General features: G+C 39.2%; 1 protein-coding gene across 2 annotated transcripts in view; it reads right to left on the bottom strand.

The window, feature by feature from the left end:
* Positions 1 to 15,373: 15,373 nt before the first annotated feature.
* The window catches only part of epas1b (endothelial PAS domain protein 1b), a 50,096-nt gene continuing 40,685 nt past the window's right edge, over positions 15,374 to 24,784 (bottom strand). For both annotated transcript variants that reach the window (XM_025897620.1, XM_003438253.5), the window contains 9 exons: positions 24,083 to 24,230; positions 23,750 to 23,955; positions 23,350 to 23,588; positions 22,890 to 23,000; positions 21,825 to 22,357; positions 21,500 to 21,596; positions 21,188 to 21,275; positions 20,918 to 21,094; positions 15,374 to 20,675 (listed from right to left, as the gene is read on the bottom strand). In XM_025897620.1, the coding sequence (XP_025753405.1) occupies positions 20,524 to 20,675; positions 20,918 to 21,094; positions 21,188 to 21,275; positions 21,500 to 21,596; positions 21,825 to 22,357; positions 22,890 to 23,000; positions 23,350 to 23,588; positions 23,750 to 23,955; positions 24,083 to 24,230 (1,751 nt within the window). In that variant the 3' untranslated portion in view covers positions 15,374 to 20,523. The remainder of the gene's footprint in view (positions 20,676 to 20,917; positions 21,095 to 21,187; positions 21,276 to 21,499; positions 21,597 to 21,824; positions 22,358 to 22,889; positions 23,001 to 23,349; positions 23,589 to 23,749; positions 23,956 to 24,082; positions 24,231 to 24,784) is intronic.

The raw sequence follows: 24,784 nt of genomic DNA, 5'->3' as shown, positions 1-24,784 counted from the left end.
TACCTAAACTCAACAGACAAACCAGTGTTGTGAAGTAGAGCAGAGCACATAAAGACTTATGCCTGTTTTTCTTCAACAAAACATATAAAAGTGACCATAGTGGCTTTTTTCATAAGAAGTTTTAAAACTGGTAAATTTGAATTGGAAGTGACATCAGTGGACAACACCAGAGTGAGGGACTGTTTAGTTTTGAAGCTCTTCCATCCATTTTCACTTCATAGCAGTGAAGTAAAACCTGGACGGACTGCATCCAGAGAAGAGCATTCCAGGGTGATGACCCGCAGTTGCACATATAAGTAAAACAGAAGCATCCTACATGATTTACATTTGAGTAATCAATTGCTGTTTGTCTTTTTCTTTAGCCTTTTCATACTAGAAGAAAATCCCACATTTCTTCTGATTTCCAGGGTTCTTATATTCCTGCTCTACAAAAAGAGAAAAATGCTACTAAAGCAAAAAGAAGAAAAAAATGGGATAAGCAAAACACATCCAAATTGGAAATGTAGTTCATTTTAGAAGGTTAAAAATGTTTAATTTTGTTTTTATTTTTTCAGACCAGCAATAGATGATTGTATTAGAATACTTAAAGGTATATAAATGTATAAATTAAAACTGATAATCTATGACCCTAACCCAACATTTAGCTAAATTTACAATCTGTATTTAATGACTGAGCAAGTGTTTTAGTCATCTGAAATTGATTGAAGTCATGCTCAAGTACAATGGGTTTTCATTACGGCAGTGACCATATTTGGACTCTAGGTGGTGGTGTAGCCTCTTCTTATAAAGATAAATTAAGCTCAGCAAGCTACAGCAGGTGAAATGACAGGATCTACACACTGAATAAGTAATAAGCTAGAGTTTGTCATCCGTATTTAACATTATTTTCTCATAATGGCAGAGTGTCTAGTGCACTTGTTATATTTCAACACAGTTAAACAGTAGTATGACTACACATTAAGAACAACTGGAGAAGTTGTAAAAATGTTAAGGTACAGGACATAAAAAGGATAAAAAGGGATACAAGTCCTTATGGACTTTGATTGTTTGTGGTTCACCATTTTGTTAATCAAGCATTAAACAGTATAAACCAGCAGCCCACACTAAAAGCAATGAACGTGACTGATACACAGCAGTAAGACTTGTAAGAAAGCAAAGAGTTTATACAATACTATATAAAAGTCCTCAAGCAAACCTTTTTAAAAGGGAAACATTAACAGAGTTAAAGGGTTGGCACAAATATCACGTGCAAAAAAGTCAACAGCTCATTCTGGACAGTGGGTGACGGATTGACCTTGAATATATAGCAACTGTACCCACACAAAACTGGAAAAATAAGCTCCTTAAAAACTTTTATTATCTTGCATCCTTTCGGTGTATAAACAACTGTAGATTAAATGCATCTATACTCAAACTGGAGAGATCTGTCCCATGGTTTCCATTTAACAGGTAAACCTTGTTATCATTGCATTTCACTTCAACCCATTTCAAAGGATGAATTAGAGTGGAAACTGTGAGCCGGGCTCGTCTAACATCACTTCTGGAAGAATGGTCAAAAATTCCCATAAACACACACTTAAACCCTGTGGAAAGCCTTCCCAGAAGAGCTGAGTGTCAAGAAAATGAAGAAAGGAAAATATTTACATTTCATTTTAACATCTTTCTCTCATTCTAAAATGCAGAAAATAAAAAAAAAACCAAGAAAAAGTAGGTCCATTTATTTATATATTTATAATAAGATGTTTCCTAGTTAAGAGACTACCTACACTTAAACACGCTGTTTTGAATAATCATACATGTTCATTTATTTTAAAGAACATGAAGATTTGTGTCAACACAGAGAGGAAAGCTTTATGAATGTAAATATACAGAGAAGTGCTTTCTAAATTACAATCTTTTATTTTTTCCATAAAGTTCGATATTGAGTACACATGCAGACAAATGCACACATGAAAAGCATCTGAGCAGTCAAAGAGAGAAGCATTCTCATGAGAAAGCTGATGTTTACCCTGCGGAAGCTATACAGTCTGCACTGTCTGTGGCTTTCACTTAAACACACACACTGACGGATGAAACGTCTCCCCGGCCATATGTCTGTGTGCTTCCCCTACGCACAGGAAGTGCCCTCGAGGGCGCCGAGAGGTTAATGAAGCCACACTAACACAAGGTCAGAAAATGTAGCACATTGTAACTCTTTTTTTTTGAATAACAAAATAACTGAAATGCGCTTATAACTTTTAATTTCTGAATATAAAGATGAATAAGTAATAATAGTATTGAATTAACTAAAACTCAGCATTTAAATTGTGACAATTTACTTAGAAGACAGAGCTTTGTATTGAGCGCCTCTTTGGGCCATCGAAACCACAAAACCACAACTTTGCTATTCTGGTTTACTCTGTCTGCTGAGACAGTGCCATTTTTGGCCAAAGGCATTTATTTTCATTGCTCAAGCTCGGCGACATACAGCAGACAGATGTGGTTGTGTAGTAATTGGTGCACATAATAAAGCACTTAGTAGTTAAAGAGCAAGATATTTCTATACGGAACAAGTAGATACCGTCTGCCACAATAGGCAGCTTTATTTATACAGCACCGCTCTTCAACAAGTTAGTTCAAAGGTCTTTACAAACACAGGGGTGACAAAAAAAGCCAGAAACAATATTAAGTGCCTTAGCATGGTGTTGGGTCAGCTCATTGTACCAGAACAGATTCAGTGCACCCTAGCAGGTGTCTGAATCAGCTGGACAGATGAACATCAGTATTCTAAAAGGTTTACAGTGTAGGTGGAGTGCTTTCTCTAACAAGTCACTCCAAAATGTCACATTATTGTTGAATTTGGGTGAGATCGTGTAACTGTAAATATAATATTCACACCATTTTTTAAACCATTCAATTCCTCCCATAGGGGTTTAAAAAAGTATCATAAAGTAAAGGTTATCACTCATAACAACTTTGTAATTATTTGCAAAGGATCCATTATTTTTGTTTGCCACCTGTCTGTAGGTGGAGCAGCAACTGCTAGTGCTGAAAAACTATGAAACTCTAATATAAAAGTACTTTTTAATGTTGACACTAATCCATTAGTTTTTTTTTTTATAGTGGAGCTATTCTGCTCATTCTCAGCTTCATATTTTAATTCTTGGAATCCACTACAGTTGATTTGAATCCTTAGCCATGATGAAGTCGTTCAGCTCATTTTGCATGAAATAAGCCATTTTTGCCGCCCTCGCTTTAAATCAACTTTCTTCTGATTGGTTGGCCCTTGCAAATGGAAGGTATGAAGAGCATGTAGGCAGGGTTTTCTGCCAGAGCTGTGTCTGGTGAAAGTGAGGCTGATCTGGACAGCACGCCACCCGCGGGCCTGGCAGGTTCCCCGCGCACCCCGACCTCCGACCCCGGCTGGGTAGGTCTCGCCCACATGTTGTCCACCACCCCAGGCCGAGCACATCCTTCCGACGTTTCAACCTCCGGCTCTGGCTGGGCAGGACCCGCTGGCTCTTCAACCTCTGAACAGGTGAATGCGCAGGTGGTGGGGGTGGAAGCTGTTCAGCTGAGCTCCTCCAGGGAACAGGCACGGGTGCAGGCTTTTGCTGGGCACTAGCTGCTCCCTCCCACGGAGTGTGTACAGGTGCAGAGGGAGGCTGTGCATTGGCTGCCCTCACCCTAGGAAACCGGCACAGGTGCCAGAGTAGACCAGACCTCAGCCACTCCCACGCATTTGGGAGACACTGATGGTGGTGGCCGCGGTGGTGGCCAGGACCTGATCTGAGCTGACAGATCCTCAATCACCTGCATCTGGCGCTCGGTCCACTTCTGCAGCTCCTCCTGGTGAGGGCGTGCCACCGCTGCCTGTTCCTTCCGCATGGCCACTAGCTCGGCCAACATTTCGGCCAATCGTGGGTTTTGGCACCACTGTAATAAAACACCTGTAGATAACCAATACAGAAAATTCCTTCACATTTATACAGTACATTGTACTGTATTTTTAAGGAATGTTTTTACAGTGAAGGTTGAAATTGTTTTACATCTGGATGAAAATATGGCTGACTTAAGTGTGGTTCTAAAATGAAAGAAACAAGAGCATAAGGTAAATTTGAGTATTTTAGATCAACAGAAAATGAATTATATATTATAAAGCAATAAAGAGGATTGAAAAACAACAACAATGAAAAGATAAGGGAGGAGTAAAAAACACCATTTCGGTCAGGATAAAGTTTGGTGATGCATTTTAATGATCCAAGTCTGCTTGATTGCAACAGAATTCTAGAACAGAATAAAAGGTTGAATCTTACTGTACCCTTGTATCATCTGTTGTTAGACTGCAGCACAGTGTAAAACTTTGGTTACACTCCTGCAAATAAATTACTTCACAGTCTCATTTTATGGTAATTCCTCTGTAAAATCACAACTCTATTGTTTCCTACTTCTGAGGTACTTGTATAAGTAAGAAACAGAAGAAAAACATTTTCTTTTGTTTCTCACCAATTATTTCTTTATTTACAGTGTGTGAAGGATGTGTTATTAATGTAGTGCTTTTTATGTTTATTAATAGTGAATAACCACTGACCGCTTTGCCACCCTGTCCCATCAAAAGGCTTATTTTTGTCGCCTTTCCTGATCAGGGAAACTGGGCTCTGATGGGGTCAAACAGTAGAATGATTAAATAATCATTGCGTAAGCTCTTTGTCTTTGTGCTTCCCAGATCAGAACAGTTCCTGAAAACAAAATTCTAGACTGGAAACGGTTTGATTTGGCCAAGCATTGTATGAATGCTGAGTGACTGTATTCCCACAGAAAACAAAGGATGAACTCAGACATAGGACAATCAGATTGTCAGTACTTATGTGATGTCAGATAGCCATTGTCTTACTGTGTCACAGTAAAAAATAGCTGGGTTCCAGAGTAGCAGACATTGCTGATTATTCCTAATGAATTCATTTTTTTGAATAGATATTTCCCCGAATGGGAAGGAGGGAGAGATAATAAAATTACACAGAAAGCTGAGACTTCTCACTTATTCAACAAATATCTGCTGTTAGTCAGTTTTACTGTTTTTACTTACCATCAAGGCAAAACGTTTTGGCAATGGCACAAATTTTGTGTTTCATTTTGCTGCTTCATTTTTTATTTGGTTTATTTTTGTTGATGACATTCACACAATGCTATCATCACAGGCTAAACACAGAAATGTCACCAGAATCGCTAAGAGGTCAAATTTCGCTGGCTGACTGGTCAGGTCTTACCCCCAGGTGTGTGTGGCTGTACTGAGCAGGGATTTTTTTTGCTGGAAATGGATTTGGGGTAAAATAAAAGTTTATTGGATATTTATATGGTCAGAAGTCAGAAACGGTTAAATAAATAAAAATTTTCAGACATAGTTTTGAGAGAGATAATGAAGTTAAGATAAACACTGGATTCTTTGGAAAGTATTCGATTGTGTTGATGCTTGGCTGTTTTTGTGTCCAGCCAAGATTTTCAGTCTCATCTTTGGTCAGCTCAGATTTTCCTGTACTGTGTCTCAACTATTGTCTAGAATTGTAGCATGGTTAAAATCAGTGCTTATAATGACGATTCTCATATATGCACTTTTCCAGTAACACTGTTCCGAGTCCCAACATTGTTCCTTATATTTCTATCCCAAAGAGAGGTGCTGATAGCAGCAAAAACTAGCACTGACCTGGCACCAAAACTGTCTGTGCCAAAGTCAAAGGACTAATGGACATTATTTAATATAGGAGGGGCTTGCACAAGATAAGTGACCTATTATCAGCATTTGCCCTCTACATATTCTACCTGCTATGACTTTCTTCCCACAGAAATTACCTCAGTGTATGCTAGAAAAGCAATGTAAAGTTCGGCCTGCTGAAAGGTTGGCTGTTTGTGATACCCTGAGGGAAAATTCCAGCAGAATGTAAATCAGACACCAAGCCCCTGTTAAAGGGACTAAGTATGTTTTAAGTACATTTTGTCTTCTTTAATTTTTACTTGGGATTTAGCAGAAAGCAGTTCCGAAGTACTGTCCAAGCATTGATGGTCCAAAGCACACACGCTCCTCCAGGGAGCCTATGTGTCCTCAGCAGAATTTATTCTCTCCATTATATTTACACCGGAGCAATCTCTGCTGTAGAGATAGCAGAGATGCTTAAACTATAATTTCAGTATCTGTGAAAGGAATATATAGTGAGAAAATTAATTCTAACCGCTGTTAGGATCCAGTAACTTGGGTGTCAAAACAAGATCTAAGTTATACCACGACTGTCTTTCCGTCTTCTCTCGTGTTATAATCTAAAAGTGCTCACTGATTTTAACATGGGAAAGTGCCTGTTTGTTTACAGCGTGATTTGAGCTATACTGGGGGGGTCAGTCCCAGCTGAAGCAACGCAGTGTCTTGGGACTGAAACGGAAAAAAACAAACTGTTCCTGGATCAGCTTGTTGGAAAACAAGCTGAATCCCCACTGCATTGGGCTAATATAAGAGTGGACAGAGAAAGGTTTTGACAGAAAAAAATGACTGAGTCAGGTCACACCTTTACAAAAGTTTCCTCTTTTTATCAGTTGGTCTGTTGACGATTCCTATCAGTAAAATGACATGTGTTTGTGAGGATAATATGAAGCTTTGAGAAGCTATAAATTGCTGAAAGAGGAATCTTCACCATGAAGATTATTTTATATCAATTATATCATTATTGGTACTGTGTGAGCATGCACACCAAGAATGCAGTGCTCCGCTTGACAGTCCCAATTTAGTTGAAGTAAAAATTAATCAACACATTAAGCTCAATTCTTTGTTTAGGTAAAAAGAAAAAAGACTTACTAGCGCTGCTAAAAATACATATTTTTAAAGTTGTAAAACATTCAGTAAAACGTCAGAGATTCAGCCTTTTTCTTTTACTTTTTCTGGATGTTCAAAACAAATTTCAAACCAGTCCATGGCAAAAAAGATCAAATTTAAATCCCTGTGTAATTAACTAATGCATATTTGGAGTTCAGCTTTAGGCTTTTGTAAGGTGTAAGGTTTTAAAACTATTTTTTCCCCAAGAAAATGTATTGTATAAAATGCAAGGTTTTGGTGAGTTGGCATTTATTGACCCCAAGTTTGTTACCTTGCACCGAAAAACAGGAGAATTTTAGTGATTGATGCTTGAATTAATGCTCGTTTCACTTGAGTTGATGAACAGCCATGCCCAGACAATGAAAGTAGCACTCTCCTGGCTTCCAGCAAACCTGACAGGTGATGATTCACCTCTTCAGATAACACCTTTCCACAACCCCAGAGTCAAGTGGGTTGGTGTTATTCATTTCCCATGGTGATCCAGCCAGTTCACTGTCAGAAAAGCATGGCATGCAGCTTTAACTGAAGCTATTTTTGATGCATGCAGTAAAAGCCACAGCCCTTCAAGGCATGGTGGCATAGATAAAGGGACTTGTTGACTGTGTTGAAAATGTGGTTTGCCAGAACAAGCACTGTAGTGCCTGCCATTTGTGCTTCTTCACCTGTCTCTCATCAGCTGCTCACTTGTTTCTGCTTGTGTTACTATTCCAGACACTTTTTAATATAGATTTGCAGACCCATCTCAATTATACACCCATTACATCATGCTAATGTGGTAAGAAATATGCTGTTTGGTCTTCAAACTAAAAGCCTCATCCTGGTTTGATAATCTAAGTTGTTATTGTCAAGCAGCATTACATTTTTTGTTTTTCTCACCAGTATGACTAAGAGTGATTAATAAATCACTCAAGCTGAAAGAATAAACTGATACCATAGATATGAAAGTAAACTCCACAGACCAGTGGCAGACTGCCATCTGGATCACTGGGTCTGGCAGCCTGAGGATCATATTAACCTGTCGTTAACATTAAACTTGTCCAACTTGTCCAAAAAAAGCAAGAATGAGATAACAAACTTCTCAGAATCTATGAGTCAAGCACCACTCTCTTTTAGTTTGGCACATGAAATGGGCAAAGTGAGAGATGCACAAAGTCGCAACCTTTGCAAAAATACTTTACCTGATTTACATTGTTTGAGCCTAAATTTATATTAAGTGTGTTTGTGTGTGCATGTGTGATTTAACTTTGCTTACCTGCTGAATATAGATATTCATTTTACCTTTGTAGCCTCTGAATGGAATGATCCTTTTCAAAAAGTGCTGAAAGACACCACAAAAACTCTTATTGTAGAGAAAGTCTGACAAGCTTTTACTTTTTTTAAATATTATATCACTACATTGACAAGAGGAGTTGCCCTCAGCTGGCCAGTGGGCCAATGCACTTTTGGGCCAATGGGTCAACTGGCCCTACAAGCACTGACAGCAGCTCATTCGTTCATTTTCATTACTGACACTGTATTACCCAATCAAATCTCTTAACGCAAACACCCGACCCCTACCTTCGTTGTGTAGAACAGCGTTTATTGTGAAAGAAGTGGTGAAAAGGTGAAATTGAAAAGATAAGACAGAAAAAGAAACTAAAAATAAATGCAGCAGAATGTGTCAAGTTAACTGATATGTTAGCTGTTGGGGCAATTGTTGCTAGCACCAGCAGTGGAGAAGTGCAGGAGAAGGGCCACGACCACAACCCTAAAGACGAAGAGATGGAGTAGGGTGGAATTTATGTGGTAAGTGAATGGAATGACTGCTTTGACCTTGAGCCACTTCTAAAGTGTAGTTTTTAATAGTCACATGCTGCAGTGCAGTGCAACTAAGAACTAACCCAACAACAGCTGCACCAGCCTGACTAAACTTTGACTAGACTTTGATTAACTTTTTTCTTTTTTTTAAGCCAGCCTCAGCTGGTCATTACAGGAATTGCTGTTTCTTGACACTTCCTTCTACTCATTTTTTAATCCACAAGTTTGGCCAGTTTTAAGAACATCATGATTGATAATTAGCCTGATATTTCTTATATAAGTAATTACATAAATTCTGTAAATTGACACACAGATTTCACAGGCAACTGTCGAATAATTTAAAACACACGACAACAAAACAATTCCAAAATGTTAGGCACTAGTAGATGAATGCTACTGAGTATGGAAGTGTATATAATTCGGAAAAGATTTGGTGCCATATTAAATGTTCTGCAGAAAGCACTGGATAAAGACTTGCTTTGGAAACCTGAAATGAGAGGAAGCTGGTTGGTCTGTGTCGCCGGTTCCGCCCATTTTTACCTCCACCGTGTTTTCCTGGCTCCCTACCTGAAGGAAACAAAACACTCTGAATCAGCATGGAACAAAGGGATGCAAGATGTGTGTGTTGTTTACCTGCAGTCCTCTCTGAATGGCCCATGCATGCATTTGTATGGCCAAAAAGTTTGGGTTCCTGTCTTGATGCAAAGGAAGGAAGAGGTACAAAACATTAAAAGTTGAATGCATTTTGGCTGATAAGCCATCAGGATGTGCTGGCATAACACTTTACAAGAGCCTCTGCCGTCAGCTCCCATTGCTTTAATGACTGGGAAAAATTCTGTCATCATTCGTTTGAATTATGGGAAAACACTGAGCTAAATAAATGCAACAGGAATTCTCCAAAGACTTTTGTTTGGTAATGGTTGTTTAAGTATATAATCTGCTTGTGAATCAGATTATCCTATAGAGTTCATGGAAAAGATGGACATAGCTAGCAGGTTTGAAAAGAGAGGCCAACATGGAAATTTCCCCAAACCTGCAAAGTCAGTGAGAAAAGGATCTCACTTCTTAATCATTCGCCCAATGAGGTGTTGTCTCAGTTATTTGCACTGTCAGATTATGTCTGGTTTTTGAAGCCTTAGAGGGTACAGCAGAAACATTCAGTCAAGGCTCAAAAGACTCACATCACCACAAGTGTGACATGTGAATTATACATCTGCGTCAGATCTACGCCATAACAAGAACCCCATTTTAACCCTACACCACAACCTTCTACATAACCTTATGTGCACCTCCCAAGAAATGTAACTACATGGTTGACACATAGCACAATGACTTGAATGGTGCGGAATATATGTATTCATAGCTGCTATAGTCAGCTGCTGTGTAGGTGTAGCGCTTGGAGGAAGCTGAATACGTGGTGGTGTTTGTCTCATCCTACCTGAAAATCTTCCATTACTTGTGGGTTTGTGGTTTAGTTTATCCTCAGCGTTGTGAGCTGAACGTGGCAGAACCACTCTCACCTGGGAAGCAAAAATATGGGGAGACAATAAGTCTATAATTGCCTTTCTGTGCCCGTTTTGGTCTGTTTGTGTGGATCTCTCAGTATTTCCCAGTCAAATAGAGGATATGCGTCACAATGCAACATAAAAACACAGAAACAAAAGCACAACAACAAAGGTAAAGCTTTGAAAAAGGCTTTCCATGCAACAGGAAAGTAGATCAGACTGTCATCAAAAGGTTTTTAATAGCATGTGGAACATTAATGGTTGAAAGTATGCCCATCTTGAGTTTGCATTTAAAATCAGATGGAACAATGCCAAATATATTAAAATGATAAAGTACAATTCATCACAGTTCATTTGTAAAACTGTACAGACAGATAGAAAACAATAGAAACAAAAAACACCAACTGTCTTAATGAAACTGGGCCACCACATTCCTCCACAACAGGCAGACTGGTGTTCTGGTGATGGTGATGTTCACTTTGTTTCTGTTTTGATAATTGTGGTGATGGTAGACAGCATGGTCAGTCTTCTACATTTATGCTGATGTTAATACCTGAGAAGGTTTAAAACTCTGCAGAGTTACTGATTTTGGTGACTTTTACTTACTACGCTTGTTCACACTCAGGGACCTCACTTTGTAACTTCGGTCTGTCACTTTATGCCTGAGATTGCTAAATGCTTCCACCTTGCAATGTAAGCCCCAAATCTCCTATTGGTGAGTTTCAATCTGGTGATTGTCAAGATCACAGCATATACTTCAACAATCCATACATTTTCTGATGTTTATCTGGGTGTGGGTCGCAGGGCAACACTTTAAACAGCCACGTACTCCGGCTATTCTGGTGAGATGCTGAGGCGTTCTCAAGCAATCTGAGAGATAATCTGTCCAGCACGTCCTGGGTCTACCCTGAGGCGTACTTTCGGTTGAACATACCTAAGACACCCTTACCTAGGAAGCGCCTGGGAAACACCCTAGGCATCCCAGTCAGATACCTAAATCACCTCAACAGCCCCTCCCAAATGACCAAATTCCTTGTCCTATGTTTAAGGGAGAAATGCGGTGAGGAAAAGGATTAATATCCCTTTTATAACAATACCATTCATTGGCCATGCAAGTAAAGTTTCTGCAACTGCACAAAGAAAGCTGCCAGGTGCTTCTAGTGTAGGGTTAGACTTAATTTTTCACCTGGTGTATGTTGCCTCAGGTTGGCCAAAAGTTAGAGTTAAGTAAGAGTTAAGACGACTTCGTCTCAAACAGAACACTTAAAAAAAACAAAAAACTTTTATGCAAATATTAGTATTATGTAATTATTGATTTCAAAGTGTGTGTGTGTGTGTGTGTGTGTGTGTGTGTGTGTGTGTGTGTGTGTGTGTGTGTGTGTGTGTGTGTGTGTGTTGGGGGGAGGGGGGATTTAACAGGAACAGGAGTCTTGTTATTTATTTATTTTAAATAACTGTTAATAGTCAGAAGATTGATAATTTTCATGAGGTAGTCACATGGAAAACAGTCTGCAAATATTAAGATCGAGTAGAAACATTCCCTTTTAAGAAAACCTCAACTATCACAACAGAACGCTGAACTCCAAACTTTAACATTAGACTAAACCTGAATCCCCAAAACAAATTAAAACCCGTAGATTTAACTTGTAACATTTCTCCTTTGAGCCCGTGCTCACAAAGATGGCACTGCAAGAGTGCACACAGAGCGAGGAAGAGGGCGGGACCAGCAACACAGAACACGCTGTTACAGAATGTTCTTCAATTAAAATGTTTGAAACTGCTAAATGGTCTTGAACTGAGCACTCGATTGGCTCTAGACCAACTCAAACACGAGAATACACACACGAGCTCGCGCACAAAGTTGCTTGTGCAAACTCAAATCATCTGGTAAACACTCCCGCCTGTCACAGTAACATTTTAACAAGGATGAGTACACTACATGATAAAAGTACACCAGCTTTTGAAAAATGTGACACAGCTGGCTGTCAACCAGACGTGGAATGTAAGCAACTTTACTTAATGTGGTGGGTATTTACAGTGTAGTTTTAATGTGCAAAACACACCATTATTTATAGTTTTGGAGATTTACTTGTTTTTAGATGAAGTGAACATTAATCTCACGTTATAATCCTTTAAATATGCCAGGTTTAAGCAACACAAGCAATGTAACTTGATGTTGAAGTTCAGCAAAGCTGTACCACATGTACCTCTGTGACATGTAATATTTTGGAACCTTTAAATACATTTAAGATGGGTTTCACTAGCTGGGACCACATCCTCATTTTAGGTTTGACAGCATTTCTAGTGGACAATGGCAGATGGCTTGAGCATGAATTGAGGCCGTGGTTTGGGGAAGGCCTCAGAGGGGACTGGCAGCGACTCCTGGGCTGGGCAGATCCCCATGTACTAATGAGAAGTGAATATATTGAAAAAGTGAGGTAGGGTAGGGCATGAAAATGAGAACAGCTTGTTGTGCCAAGGAGGGGGCATATATAGACAGTTCTCTGTCTACAGGAAAAAGCCCAGAAGCTTCCACGCCATTTGCCTGAACTGTCCTTATGATACAGTTAAATAGCATATGATTTTTGTTTGTTTTATTAAGGACAGTTCTGATTTCTATTACTTTTCAAACGTTATGACAGTCAAAAGGAATATCCTTCAAAAAAATAATTCAGACGTATAACTATGTGTTATCTTCAGTTATCTGACTTGACACCGCAGGTTAGCCCACAGCAGCAGTGCTCCAAGCTTCAGACTCAGACATTATGAACCAAACCAGCGTAAGGGAGTCTTTTAACAGTCATTAGCAGGATGTGGTTAAGGGATAAGGGTAGGGGATATTGTCATGTCTATTTTTGCTGAAGTCATGGTGGTTTGGATGTTTTGTAAAAACCCGTATGTGATAGATATCTAGACTATAAATCAAAAATAATTACATCGAAAAGGTAGTTTTATCTAAAAAGATGTTTAACTGGGGGGAGAAAAAAAAATCACATTTTTATCATGTACTTCAACAAAAACAAAAAAGATGATTAAGTTGTTGAAGAATGTCAAAGTTATCTATATCACACGTACTAGGTTTCGGCTTCTGTTGACTATTTATTTTCACTTTTTTAGGTACACCTCTTCAACTGCAAATATCTAATCAGCCTTTGGCATTTGGGCAAAAAGATCTCCTGAAATTCAAACCGAGCATCAGAATGGGGAAGAGACGTGATTTAAGTGATTCTGAATGGGGCATGGTTGTAGGTGCCAGACAGAGCAGCCTGAGAGTTTCAGAAAATGTGATTTTCCTGCACAACCACCTTTAATGTTTACAGAGATCAGTCTGAAAAAGAGAAAATATCCAGTGAGCAGCAGTTCTGTGGGTGAAAATATGTTGTTGATGTCAGAAGAGAATGGCCAGATTGCTATAAGCAGATAGGAAGGCAGCAGTAACAAAAATACCACCTGTTGCTACCAGGATGTGTAGAAAAGAATCCCTGAATGCCCAATAGCAGACACATGGCAGCAGCAGATTATCATACTGGTGCAGCTGATCACAGGAAACAGACTGAATATCAAATGTGGACCACAGACGACTGGGCAATCACTGTCTGGTTTCATGAGTTTCAATTTCTCCTACAAAATTTGGATGATCAGAATATTTCAAAAATATGAAAGCATGAATCCATCCTGCGTTGTGTGAACAGTTCAGCCTGGTTGTGGTGTTGTAGTGGGGTGGAGGATATGTTCTTGACACACTTTGGGCAACAGCCTGAGTATTGTTGCTAACCATATCCCTTTTTGGTTACAGTGTACCCACCTTCAGCAGGATAACACCCCATGTCAAAGTTCAGATCATGTCAATCTGGTTTCTTGATCATAACAGTGAGCTCACTGTACTCAGTGTCTATGGTGACCACATTTCAATCCTATTCAAAACCTTTGGTCTTCAGGTGACTGTTGCAGTGAGGTGCTGTATAAATAAAACCGGACATGCATCATGACTGCAGCCCACAAATCAGCAACTGTGTGATGCCACGTCAAAATGGCAAAATCGGAGGAATGTTTCCATCATCGTGTTGAATCTATGCCAAAAAAAAAAAAAAGCAAAACCTTGCAGCATGGTGTACCTAACAAAGTGGCTGTCTTTCTGCTAGTTACATACAATGCTTGTATGCAACTACCAGAATGGCTAACTCCCAGGTAATATTCAAAGCATGGCTTTCTTTAGAGAAGTTATCATTTAAGGTATTTTTGTAACATCAAAGCTGCAAGTGTATATATTTTATTAGAAATATGTTCATTATTATTACAGCAGATTATATCAGTAAGGAAGCTGAAAAAATATTGATTGATAATTTATGGTAAAGAGGTGGGATTAAATCAGTCTGCACTTCTTCCCACCCCTTTTCCATGTGTAACTGACTCAGAACATGTGAAGCGATATTTAAATTTATTTTTGTTTTATTTTGTGAGCATTTTTTTCTTTTCTTTGCTAAATGAACTTCTGTGTATCGTTTACATGATCAAAATAAATTGAACACAAACACAAATCATGGAAATTCTTTGGATTTTGAGTGAGAAAAAAAAAATCCTCAATCATATATATATATGTATATATATATATATATATATATATATATATATATATATATATATATATATTATATATATATATATATATATATATATATATATATATATATATTTTTTTTTTATTTTTTTTTTTTTTTAAAAAGCCATACACACATATAGTTGATGAATGAGGGTAAGATCAGTATGCTTTAATAAGATATCAGTGCAGAAACAGAAACTTCTTATTGGGTTACGTTCCCCATACTGTAATAATAACAATAATATTCATAATAATAATATTCATAATAATAATATAATCAATATAGATTTTAAGCATATTTTTTAAAAAATCAAAATGGCATTGTATGACATTGACAAAACAGAATACAAGTAGCTTAACATGGATCCCATAAGGAAAAACAAAAACCCTGTTACACAAGACAAAGATAAAATGCTGATATCTTTTTAAAGAGGAAGCGCGATGAGTGAGTGGATTAACTCCTGAATGATTTGTCACTTTACCCTTCAAGCAGCACAGTATGTTGCGCACTGGTGATAAGCTTCCTAGAGTTAAAACACAAAGCTAAAGCCCCGATGATTTTTTTGGGTTAGCGTCACTAGCACTCGTGTCTCTTCGACATTTCTTCAGGGAAGGGTGTTTTTTGTTTTTTGCTTCCCCCCCCCCTTTAATTTCTGACTTGGCAACATATCTTAGTTGTTGTTTTCTTTCAACACTGGACATACATTTCACCTATTTAGCATTCAACAAGTTTCACGGTAGCCGCTGAATGCTAACAACATAATCACTTTTACATTTTCTGGCCAAAGCTAGTGGAGTTTTTTTTTTTTCTTTCTTCTTTTTAAATCAACTTCCATGTAGCCAACTTTTTCCACATGCATTACCGCAGATTCTTTCTTATCTGATGAGGTCATTTAAACTCATCTGAGGTGCTGTTCTTTGTCACTGTGCATATTTCCTCACACTAAATACATCTTTGGTTTGTAAAATTTCACTTACCACTGGGATTCTTTACTAGTTTTATATTGCACATAAAATTTCCAATAAAAAAAATGATAACATGCTTCAAACATGCTGTAAGGTGCTTTTCTTGAAACCAATGTTTCTATAATTTTATATATTTCAAATACTGTACATAATCCTGCAAACATTATTAGCATTCTATTGAAGCCTCTTTTTACTCTAAATATGAAAAACCTCCAATTTAATCGAGGGTATAAATGGCCTCTTGTTTGGGGTTGAAAAGAAACATTTTGGTAAAGTGAAAGGAGTGAAGAGGAGAGGAGAAACAAGGAAGTGATTTATCAAATGGACAAGTGGAGAAATATGGCGCAGGTAGGCGGGCTGAGCAGGAAGTCTGCCATTTCATTTGTCCTTCAACTGAACATCACTTCTTTACATCTCTTATTTGGGATTGTTGCAAATTTTGATCAAGTTTTGGTTGCAATTTTACTGTTTAAACTCTTCCTCCTGACAGATTTGGCCTAATTATATACGTATACTAGAGGAAATTTAGAGGTAGTTAATTTAGAAGTAAGTAATTGCACATTTTCATTGTGTAATTACCTACTGCATTTTTTATATGAATTGTTATCAGGACTGTCCCCTTCCTCTGTTTTGGCACAGTTTCAACATAATCTTTTGATATTTCACAAAATTATGCTTGTAACAGACACCTTTAGCACCACTGAGTGCCAGAAACCCCTTATAGGCACATGAGTGCCGACTGAAGCAGCATGTTGAGACACTATATATTAAAATATAAGAGCTTAACATTACAGTCAAATCTTTTTTCCCCACCCAACTAATTCTAAAAACCCACAAGCAGCCTTATTAGCAAACAGGTCATCTGATAAGCCTCACACAAAGCTTAATTTGTTATCAAAATGTAGGGTTGGTTCTACTGGGATTCTACTCAAATCCAAGAGGCTGGCTCATCACTGCTGATCTATTAGGATCAAAATAGATCTCAAAAGTTCTATTTAGATTTGGGTATATTTAAGGAACAAGTGAAAGAAAGCTACGAAGGCGCAATTCACTGGAAAATCTGAGGAGTTATCATCAAAATCATTCCAACTGAATGTTTTCCCAAATATTGTAAAACACATGACAAATTTGTATTGAATAATAATCCATTTTTCTTAAAAAAAAAGAAGACGACTTTTTTGGCGTTTTATTTTTAGATCGATATCTTCTACTACTACTAGAAAATATCGCAATTTCATTTCCAAATTTAGATTTATGCAGCAAACAGGAGAAAATAATTTACCTTTAACTTAAGATGCAATGTCGAGTTAAGATTGCATTTGATAATAATCCTCCTCAGACCTACAGTATGCCATCTACAGATCTAAAGGAACAAACTGTGCACTTGAAGGGTGACCTCGGTATGTTGAGACAACCATAAAGTCATAAGGCACATCATAATGATTAAAATGAACTTGAAAGAAAAGTTTAGCACATCAGGCAGAGAACATCAAAATACAGTGTTAGTGGATCCAAGAGATGTAATAAAAGTTCTACAAATGACACAATGATACAAGGTCTATGAAGCACCTTTTGCTTTTATATATGCAACTGGAAAACTATGTGATTAACAATGTGGCAACTTCACCTTCCTTACAATATTCAAAATGCTACATATCTGAAAAGTGAAACTTAGAAAACTGATATTTACCTCTTTTTTATGTTGTTTTTTTAAAATCCGATTTTTTTCTTGTTATTTTTAAAGCAAGAACAACAACTGTACTGGCCAGCCAACAGATTCAATGGATATTTTAGGATAGAATAAAAAAAATGCCACCACAACACAGAAACAGCACAAGGAGAAACAGCACTGTGAGGGATTGGCTCTAACTGCATCTATGGGGGGGTAAGGTAAGGACAAAGTACCAGGACACAAACACGAAAAACACCATCTTCAACATTAGTTCTGTTTTAAATACATAACATATGTGTACAAAGCTCAAAGTGGTCACCACACAGAGACAATTACCTCAAAAATATAGACTGAGCTTAAGAAAATACTTTGAGAGGAAAGAACAGAAAAACTGTATTTCACTGAAGACATACTGACAATGTTTGGATGAAAAATTAGTTTCAAAATCTGCTCTTATGGCAGGTAATAATCAAAGCTTCAAAGCTTTCTGTAACTGGCAGCCACTCGGTTTGTGAGTAAAGAGAAACTGGCCTTGTCCTAATCTTTAAGAAAATTATATAAACTCCACTTTCAAGTCATGTCACAGGCTGCTGTACTGCATTGAAACCATGGCTGCTGCTATGTACATATGCATTGTCTGAATGAGTCAGTGATCATGCCAACGCTGCTGACTTTACCCTGTCTGGTATGTGCAGTGGTGTGCGCAGGAAGTCGGGGCGGGGGACGACATCCAATCATGATCTTTTGCCCTAATAAAACACCAAGGGTCAACAGAGGTTACTAGAGCCGCTTAAGCTAAGCGCTATTTCGGCTCTACTGGGCCCCCCAAAAAGCACCCCTCAACTGCCCGTCTAGACAGCTCAAGTTGCCACCTGATCAGCTAAAGTGCCCTTTTGATCCCTCCCACGGCACTTGTGATTAGCCCAAGTGCCCCCTGTGTTGGGCTCAAATGCCCTCCAGTTGGCTTAAAAGAGCATACCAGTGACAAATCTCACATACTTTACAGCCTAACCATTCTCTAAGCATTCTGCAAACCACATTTCTTTTTTAAGCCATGCTTCCTACAATGATCGTACAGCTTGTCCGCTAACAATTTTGTTGTGTACTGTACATAGTTCAAACTAATAACTGTCTTAAACTAAATGTAAAACCGTGCCACGACAGGATTCAGCAAATCATGCAAACTTTTTCTTAAAGCTTCCCGAAGTACAGGTGCAGGACAATAACGAAACCAAGAAACCCCCACCACACATAAGTGTCCCCTTTTTCAAACAGTCCCTGGTCCCCTAAGAGTCTGTGCACACCACTGGTCTGGTCTTTATGGTTTCCTGTATTGCATACAATGTGTGTTAGCTAATAACATATAATCATATGAACTCTTACAGTGTGTGCATGTCACATTCCTTTGTGCAGGCTATTGATTATGTACATAAAGTCTAGCTTTGTTACTGACAATCTAAGCTTTAGCTCAATGAAATAATTGCACAATAAGAAAATAACCCTGTATCCACACAAGCTACTTACCTGACTGAGAGACACTAAAGTGAGGAAAGCGTGTTTAGACAGATTTAAGACGAAGATCTTAAATCTTAAATGTTCAGATTACATATATTGCAATATATTTATTACAGTGTCAGAGAGAGAGAGTGAGAGACAGAGAAAATAAGAGAAGTAAGAACTAAAGAAGAAAAAAAAAAGGCACTGTTAATGTGGTGAAGTGTCCTGTCAGTTTAGACTGAATAAACTGGGGGAATTTCATAAAAGCTTCAATATCTCAATTCAGGAAAAGAAGAAAAGACTAGTTACAATAATGATATGTCATTTGAAACTGAAACATACCGATCTAATGCTACTTTATGTACTAAAGCAGCAGAGAATGCTACAGTGATTTATGGGATGGATTCAGACAAAACGAGGCAGGCTGATGAATGTGAATATGTGGAAAAAGGCTTGAGCAAGGCTGGGTATCACTTTTACTGCTTCCGATTCTGCTCATCAGTTCTGGTTCTGGTCTTAGCCTTCCAACTAAAGCAATCTTTAATTCTTTAAAGATTAAAATAATACTTAAATTGGAGTATATTTTAAGTCTTGGGCATAGAGGAAAAAAACATGAAATTAATATCGATTACCGCACAGTTACAACATTACATCTGGCCACACTGTAAAGTACTCCAGTGCAGCATATTGCACCACTATGATTAAAAAGAAATCATCTTTGGGTGTCCATAAAGAGGATACAATAGTGTAAAGGATTCTTAAGAAATCTTTAAAATGGCTACAATTCACCACAGTTCATGATACCCAACTCTTGCTTGAAGCTTCAACTGAGCCGTGTCTACAAGTTGCTGGTAAAACATGAAAATGTGAAAGAAGACAGTGTCTCTGTTCATGTGTAGGTAGTATAATATCATCTCTTCTGAGCCAAATGCTTTAGCTAGAAGAGTAGTAGGGCTGGGATCTAAGCTGCATAGAGTCCATATCAGGGCGTAGGTCAGAGACCCACTGCTGACAGATTCCAGCTTTGCTAAACCTAAGCAGGAATCGGCTGGTAGTCAGGGTGGTGTGGCTGTAGATGTTTGAGCAGAGCTGGCCTTTGAGGCAGGTTTTCGTTCCACACCACTAACACCCCTTTTACACCAAAGACCCGAGTTCAGGATGTGTTATCAAACATAGCATTGCCACCCTGTTGGAGGCATCTACACCAAACCCGGTGACATCCCAGTGTCAAGACTCTTAAATAATTAATGTGATGGTGTGACCTTTGTCATGTATTAAATGTCCAGCATTGACCTTTTTTTGACCAGTGACCGTTTGTTATACATGCGGGTCATTTGATGTTTGGCTCAATGGTGGTCAACCTGCATCTGATATGAGTAAAGAGCTTGGCAGGGAAAGGGGTGCATGTGGCTTGACCCTGATAACTCAGCTTGGTCTACACAGAGAACTTAAAAAGGGATGGGGAAAAGAGTGTGGGGCTAAATAAGGCAGGATGTGGCCATTAATACCATTCTCTATAGTTAGCTGAGCTTTAGGGCTCATAGAAGGCCTAGAGGTACAAAGGTAAAGAAAGGCTTAAGTCTCGTGCTGCAGGTGGAGGCTCAGGGCAGGGAGTAAGTCCAGGTTTATGTCGGTGTTTGAATCTGGGGCTCTAGGTGGCCTGGTCCAGGGCTCTCAGCAGGTCACAGCCCTGGAGGAGGTGCAGGTTGCCCTGCAGCGGGACATTGACCTCGCAGTCATAGCGGGTCAACTCCGGCAGAAAGGAGGGCTCAAATGAAGGCCCCAGCAAACGACTGGCTATGCCTAGAAAACGACAGAAATAAAGAAAATCCCTGTGTGTCAGTGATTTACTTGTTGAATTAGAGACCACTTGACACGAGTAGATTTAGTCAGAGCAAGATGGTAATGGCTCAGTCATATATGTTTAATATATTCTCCAATGTAAAAGTACTTTAAATTAAATAGAAGACTAAATGAGTGCTTTAGCTGTCCACACAGTGATATTAGTTGACTAAAATCTGTAAATGTTAGGAATTTCAGCTCACCCTCAGACTTGTTAGAAGGCAGCATGTTATACTCTCTGTAGTCACAGCTCTTTTGGGGAAAGCCTTTTTCATTTCCACCACTTATCCCATTTCCTGCGTAGAGTGACTTCCTGTGTTGTTGCAGCGAGTTGAGACATGGAGCCATGTTCCCTGGCATCATTCTCGCCATCTCCGACTCTGAAAGAAGAGAGCGAGAGGTTAAAAAGGTACAGCTGATGCGTGGAAGAGATAATAAAACATGGTTTCCATCCATTTACTGCATAAGCATACCTGCCAGTGATCCTGCACAGAGGGAACGATCCATGCAACTGTCACTCCTTATCTTCTTCCATATGAACTCTGGCGGCTTGCTTTCACCCTGAAACAGTCATACTCAACTGATTAGCAGTTTGTGCATGTAGATTTTTTTTTTTTTTTTTTTTTTTGGCAAACTATCAAACTCAAGAATTTAAACCATGGTTTGAAAATTAACATGCAATCTTGCGTGGAACACTAATGCCTCAAAATAATGCTTCATGTTAAACTGAATACTTTCAGTTGCAGTGGAACTTTCGCTGTACGATAGGAATCGGAGGAACTCACCACAGCCATCTGGCTGAAGGAGCGCTTCATACTGTTGGCCATGGCCACTCTGGCTGGACTCATGTCTCTGTAAGCTTGTACAAAGTTGTCGATGGACCTGCATACACAAAGTGGATTAAAAAAAAGATATTAATTAATAATAAATCATTGCAGCATTAATAAAAAGAATTTGGGAGTCAACACCCTTTTTTATTTAAATCTATCATTTAAATCGTGTTGTTAAGGTTTTTATTCCTTATTCCTTTTAGTCCTATATTTTCACAGTTATACGCATCAAGTTAAATTTTCCTTGAGCACTAAAATAAGAGACTCATAGTTAAGTCACCTCTGTTTCTGCATGCCATGTGGCATGTTCTGCTTGCAGGATGGCCGCTCTTCCAACATCGTGTCCATCAGACAGGCCTTGGTGGGCCGTGGTTGTTGTTGGTAAGTCAATAGCGGGTCTGGCGGCCACTGCAGATTCTGAGTGCCACCCATGGAGGACAGCGGGGTGCTGGCCTGGGCCCGGTATGGGGGATTGTGCAGATGCCCCATCATGTATGACCTTCCATGGGGATCTGCATTCCCCTGGCTGGAGACTCTCTTTTCCCCTCCAGCCCAGGATGAAGATGCTGCACGCTGGTAGTGGCCTGGGGATTGGGAGGAGGTGGACAGGGGCTGGAAGAGGCTGGCCACATTGTTGAAACTCTGCTGGGTGGTCTGGTTAGTTTGGGGCAGGCTGGTGTTGCTCCCCATGGATCCTGCTGGGGCTGCCTCCAGGGGCTCTGACTCTGGGACGATGGGATTGAGCTGGAAGTCCTCTCCATCCATAGGGATATAAGGAGCCAGAGTCTCCAAGTCCAAATCACTCAAGTCCCTCTGGATAGCAGAAATAATTTTTGTTTTGTTTTTTAATACAAATATTTAAGAAAAGAGATCCTTTTAAGCATTTTGGGAAAAATATAAATTATTGCTTTAGACATTTGAGTGTCTGTGGCTGAGATAATGCTGCAGTGTTCTAAAAACTGCCACTCAGTTTAGACTAACAGGATTACGATGATTACATTAGGAACTCAATAATAAAAACATCATTGTGAGCACTAGTATTTTATCAGCATCCACTCAAATATGTAAAACAACTGATTTATAGTTTTGTTTAATCTAGTACTCATTAAGTTGAAGAAATACTAACATAAAATGGAAAATGTCCTGGATGTTTTTCTCACAGATTTATAAGCTAAAGGTCAAAGACACTATAGCAGTAAATTAAAAAGCTCATGATGGAGAATACACATGTTGAGCTGGTTAATTCAGGTTTTTTTTGTTTCTTTGTCTGATTTAACATAAAATTCACAAACTCTATAAAACTTTGGTGTGTCTCTCACTCACACATATGCACACACGCACACACCTCAGTGTTTGCAGAACTGTTTCCCTCTGTGTCCAGAGCAAACAGCTTCTCTGTGAGCTCCACCCTCAGGTCACTCTCCACTGAGCTGTAGTAATCGTCTGGGCTGCTGGGCTGCAGAGGTGAAGGACAGAGGGAAGGATGAACAAAAGGAAGAAATTAGATTGGAATGAGAGAAGTGGAGAGAAAGAAAATGATAAGCACAGACAAAAAGGACTAATACATAAGAGAAACAAGAGAGATGAGTTTTGACAAAGGCACTATTCACTGCTAAGAGCCTATTCCATCCAAATAACCACCCCCGTTATTCTCACACACTCTGCCCAGTTTTAGTGACCTCACCGCACACTGAAAGAATAAACCATGGAACAAGTGTAACCAACCAGTCACTCGCTCACTAACTAATTACTCTTTTCAATTTCACAAACTGGCTCTCAGTCGTGCCCTGTCTCGCTGTCCTCACCGTGGAGCAGCTGCTGAGGCTCGGAGTGGCGCTGCCCGGTGGAGGATTCTGCTGCACAGTGAACGCACCACCGGCCATTTTACCCACGTCCCCTGGAGCTGGAGTTGGGGTTTGGCCAGAGGCATTGGAGGCAGACTTGTGGCTCTCACTGGTCCAGGACGGTGGTCCCAGAGGGGCCATGGCTGAAGCAGACACCTGGGAGTATGCTGGCTGCTGGGGCTCTTCAAACTGAACACGACCTGCGAAAAAGAATCACAAATTTGAGCCAATTTTTTTAAAAAAGACAAAAGGAAACTGTATTAAAAAGTTGTTTCCGCTATATCATTTTTGCCAAAGTAAGGTGTAAGAATACTGTGACCATAACAGACGCAGTAGGAAGGTTACAGAAGTAAATACTGACTGAAGTCGAGGGAAATGATCGTGTCTCCAGGTGTTGGAGCAAGCTGAGCGAGATCTTCCGGCTCCTCTTTGAATTTAGTGAAGAGGGCATCTCCAGGCTCTGCGCTCATGCCCACTCCAGGACTGAAGAAGCTGCTCATGTGTCGTGGCTTGAACAGGGACTCCGTCTGCTCCAGGGACAAAATCATCGACTTCTCCTCGATGTCACTACAGATTGGAGAAAACACAGCAAATTTGAACTTTGAGATATAGAAATCAGAATATTTTATGATTAAATCCAGGCAAAGATGGCATTTAATTTAGGGTAACTTGGATTAAAAATGAAGACTCTTACCTGAGGACATAGTTGATGCACACGATGCACTGCGGCTGAGAGTTGCGGCTGTTATAAATGACAGTTCCCTGGGTTTCTACCCAGACGTAACCCCCGTTCTTAGCCAGCATACGATACTGACCGCTGACTGCCTGACCCTTGGTACACACTGCATAAGGAAGAGAAGAAGAAGAAAAAAAAGAAGCTATGAATAACATTGGCGTTATCGCTTGCAAGTTTAAAGCGAGTTTAAAACAAATTTTTCCTGAAACTGTGAGCATACTTCCTTTATTCTTCAAAAGTGGCAACCGATTTGACTCGAAAGTGAATGACACGGAAACAATAATGTCAGGATCTGGAACATTACTTGTCTTTAGTTTCAAAAGTCTCCATCTTTTATTGGTCAGGGTTTTCCTCAGTCATTTCTCCATGTTCACCTTTTGTTGTCATTTTTATTAGAGTCTTTACATAACGATTTAAAATGCTATGAGATGACTGTTGACTGGCACTAAATAAAACTGAGCTGAATTTGATTTCATCTAATGTCCTCCAGTGCACAGGACTGCTTTAAACAGGGCTATTGTAATCAGTGTTTTTCCTTATTACTCAGAAATTACTCACTGAGAGTAGTTGTTGAGTTTTTGTTGTTCATGCGTAAAATTGTGACACATTCACGTTGTTGTATAACCCAGTGAGTAATCTTCTGATGAGGAAACAAAACCA

The sequence above is a fragment of the Oreochromis niloticus genome, linkage group LG13 (genome assembly GCF_001858045.2).
Source record: "Oreochromis niloticus isolate F11D_XX linkage group LG13, O_niloticus_UMD_NMBU, whole genome shotgun sequence".
In the NCBI taxonomy this organism is placed as follows: Eukaryota; Metazoa; Chordata; class Actinopteri; order Cichliformes; family Cichlidae; genus Oreochromis; species Oreochromis niloticus.
Note: the sequence above shows the minus strand (reverse complement) of the source record. Positions and strands in the feature narration are given on the sequence as shown.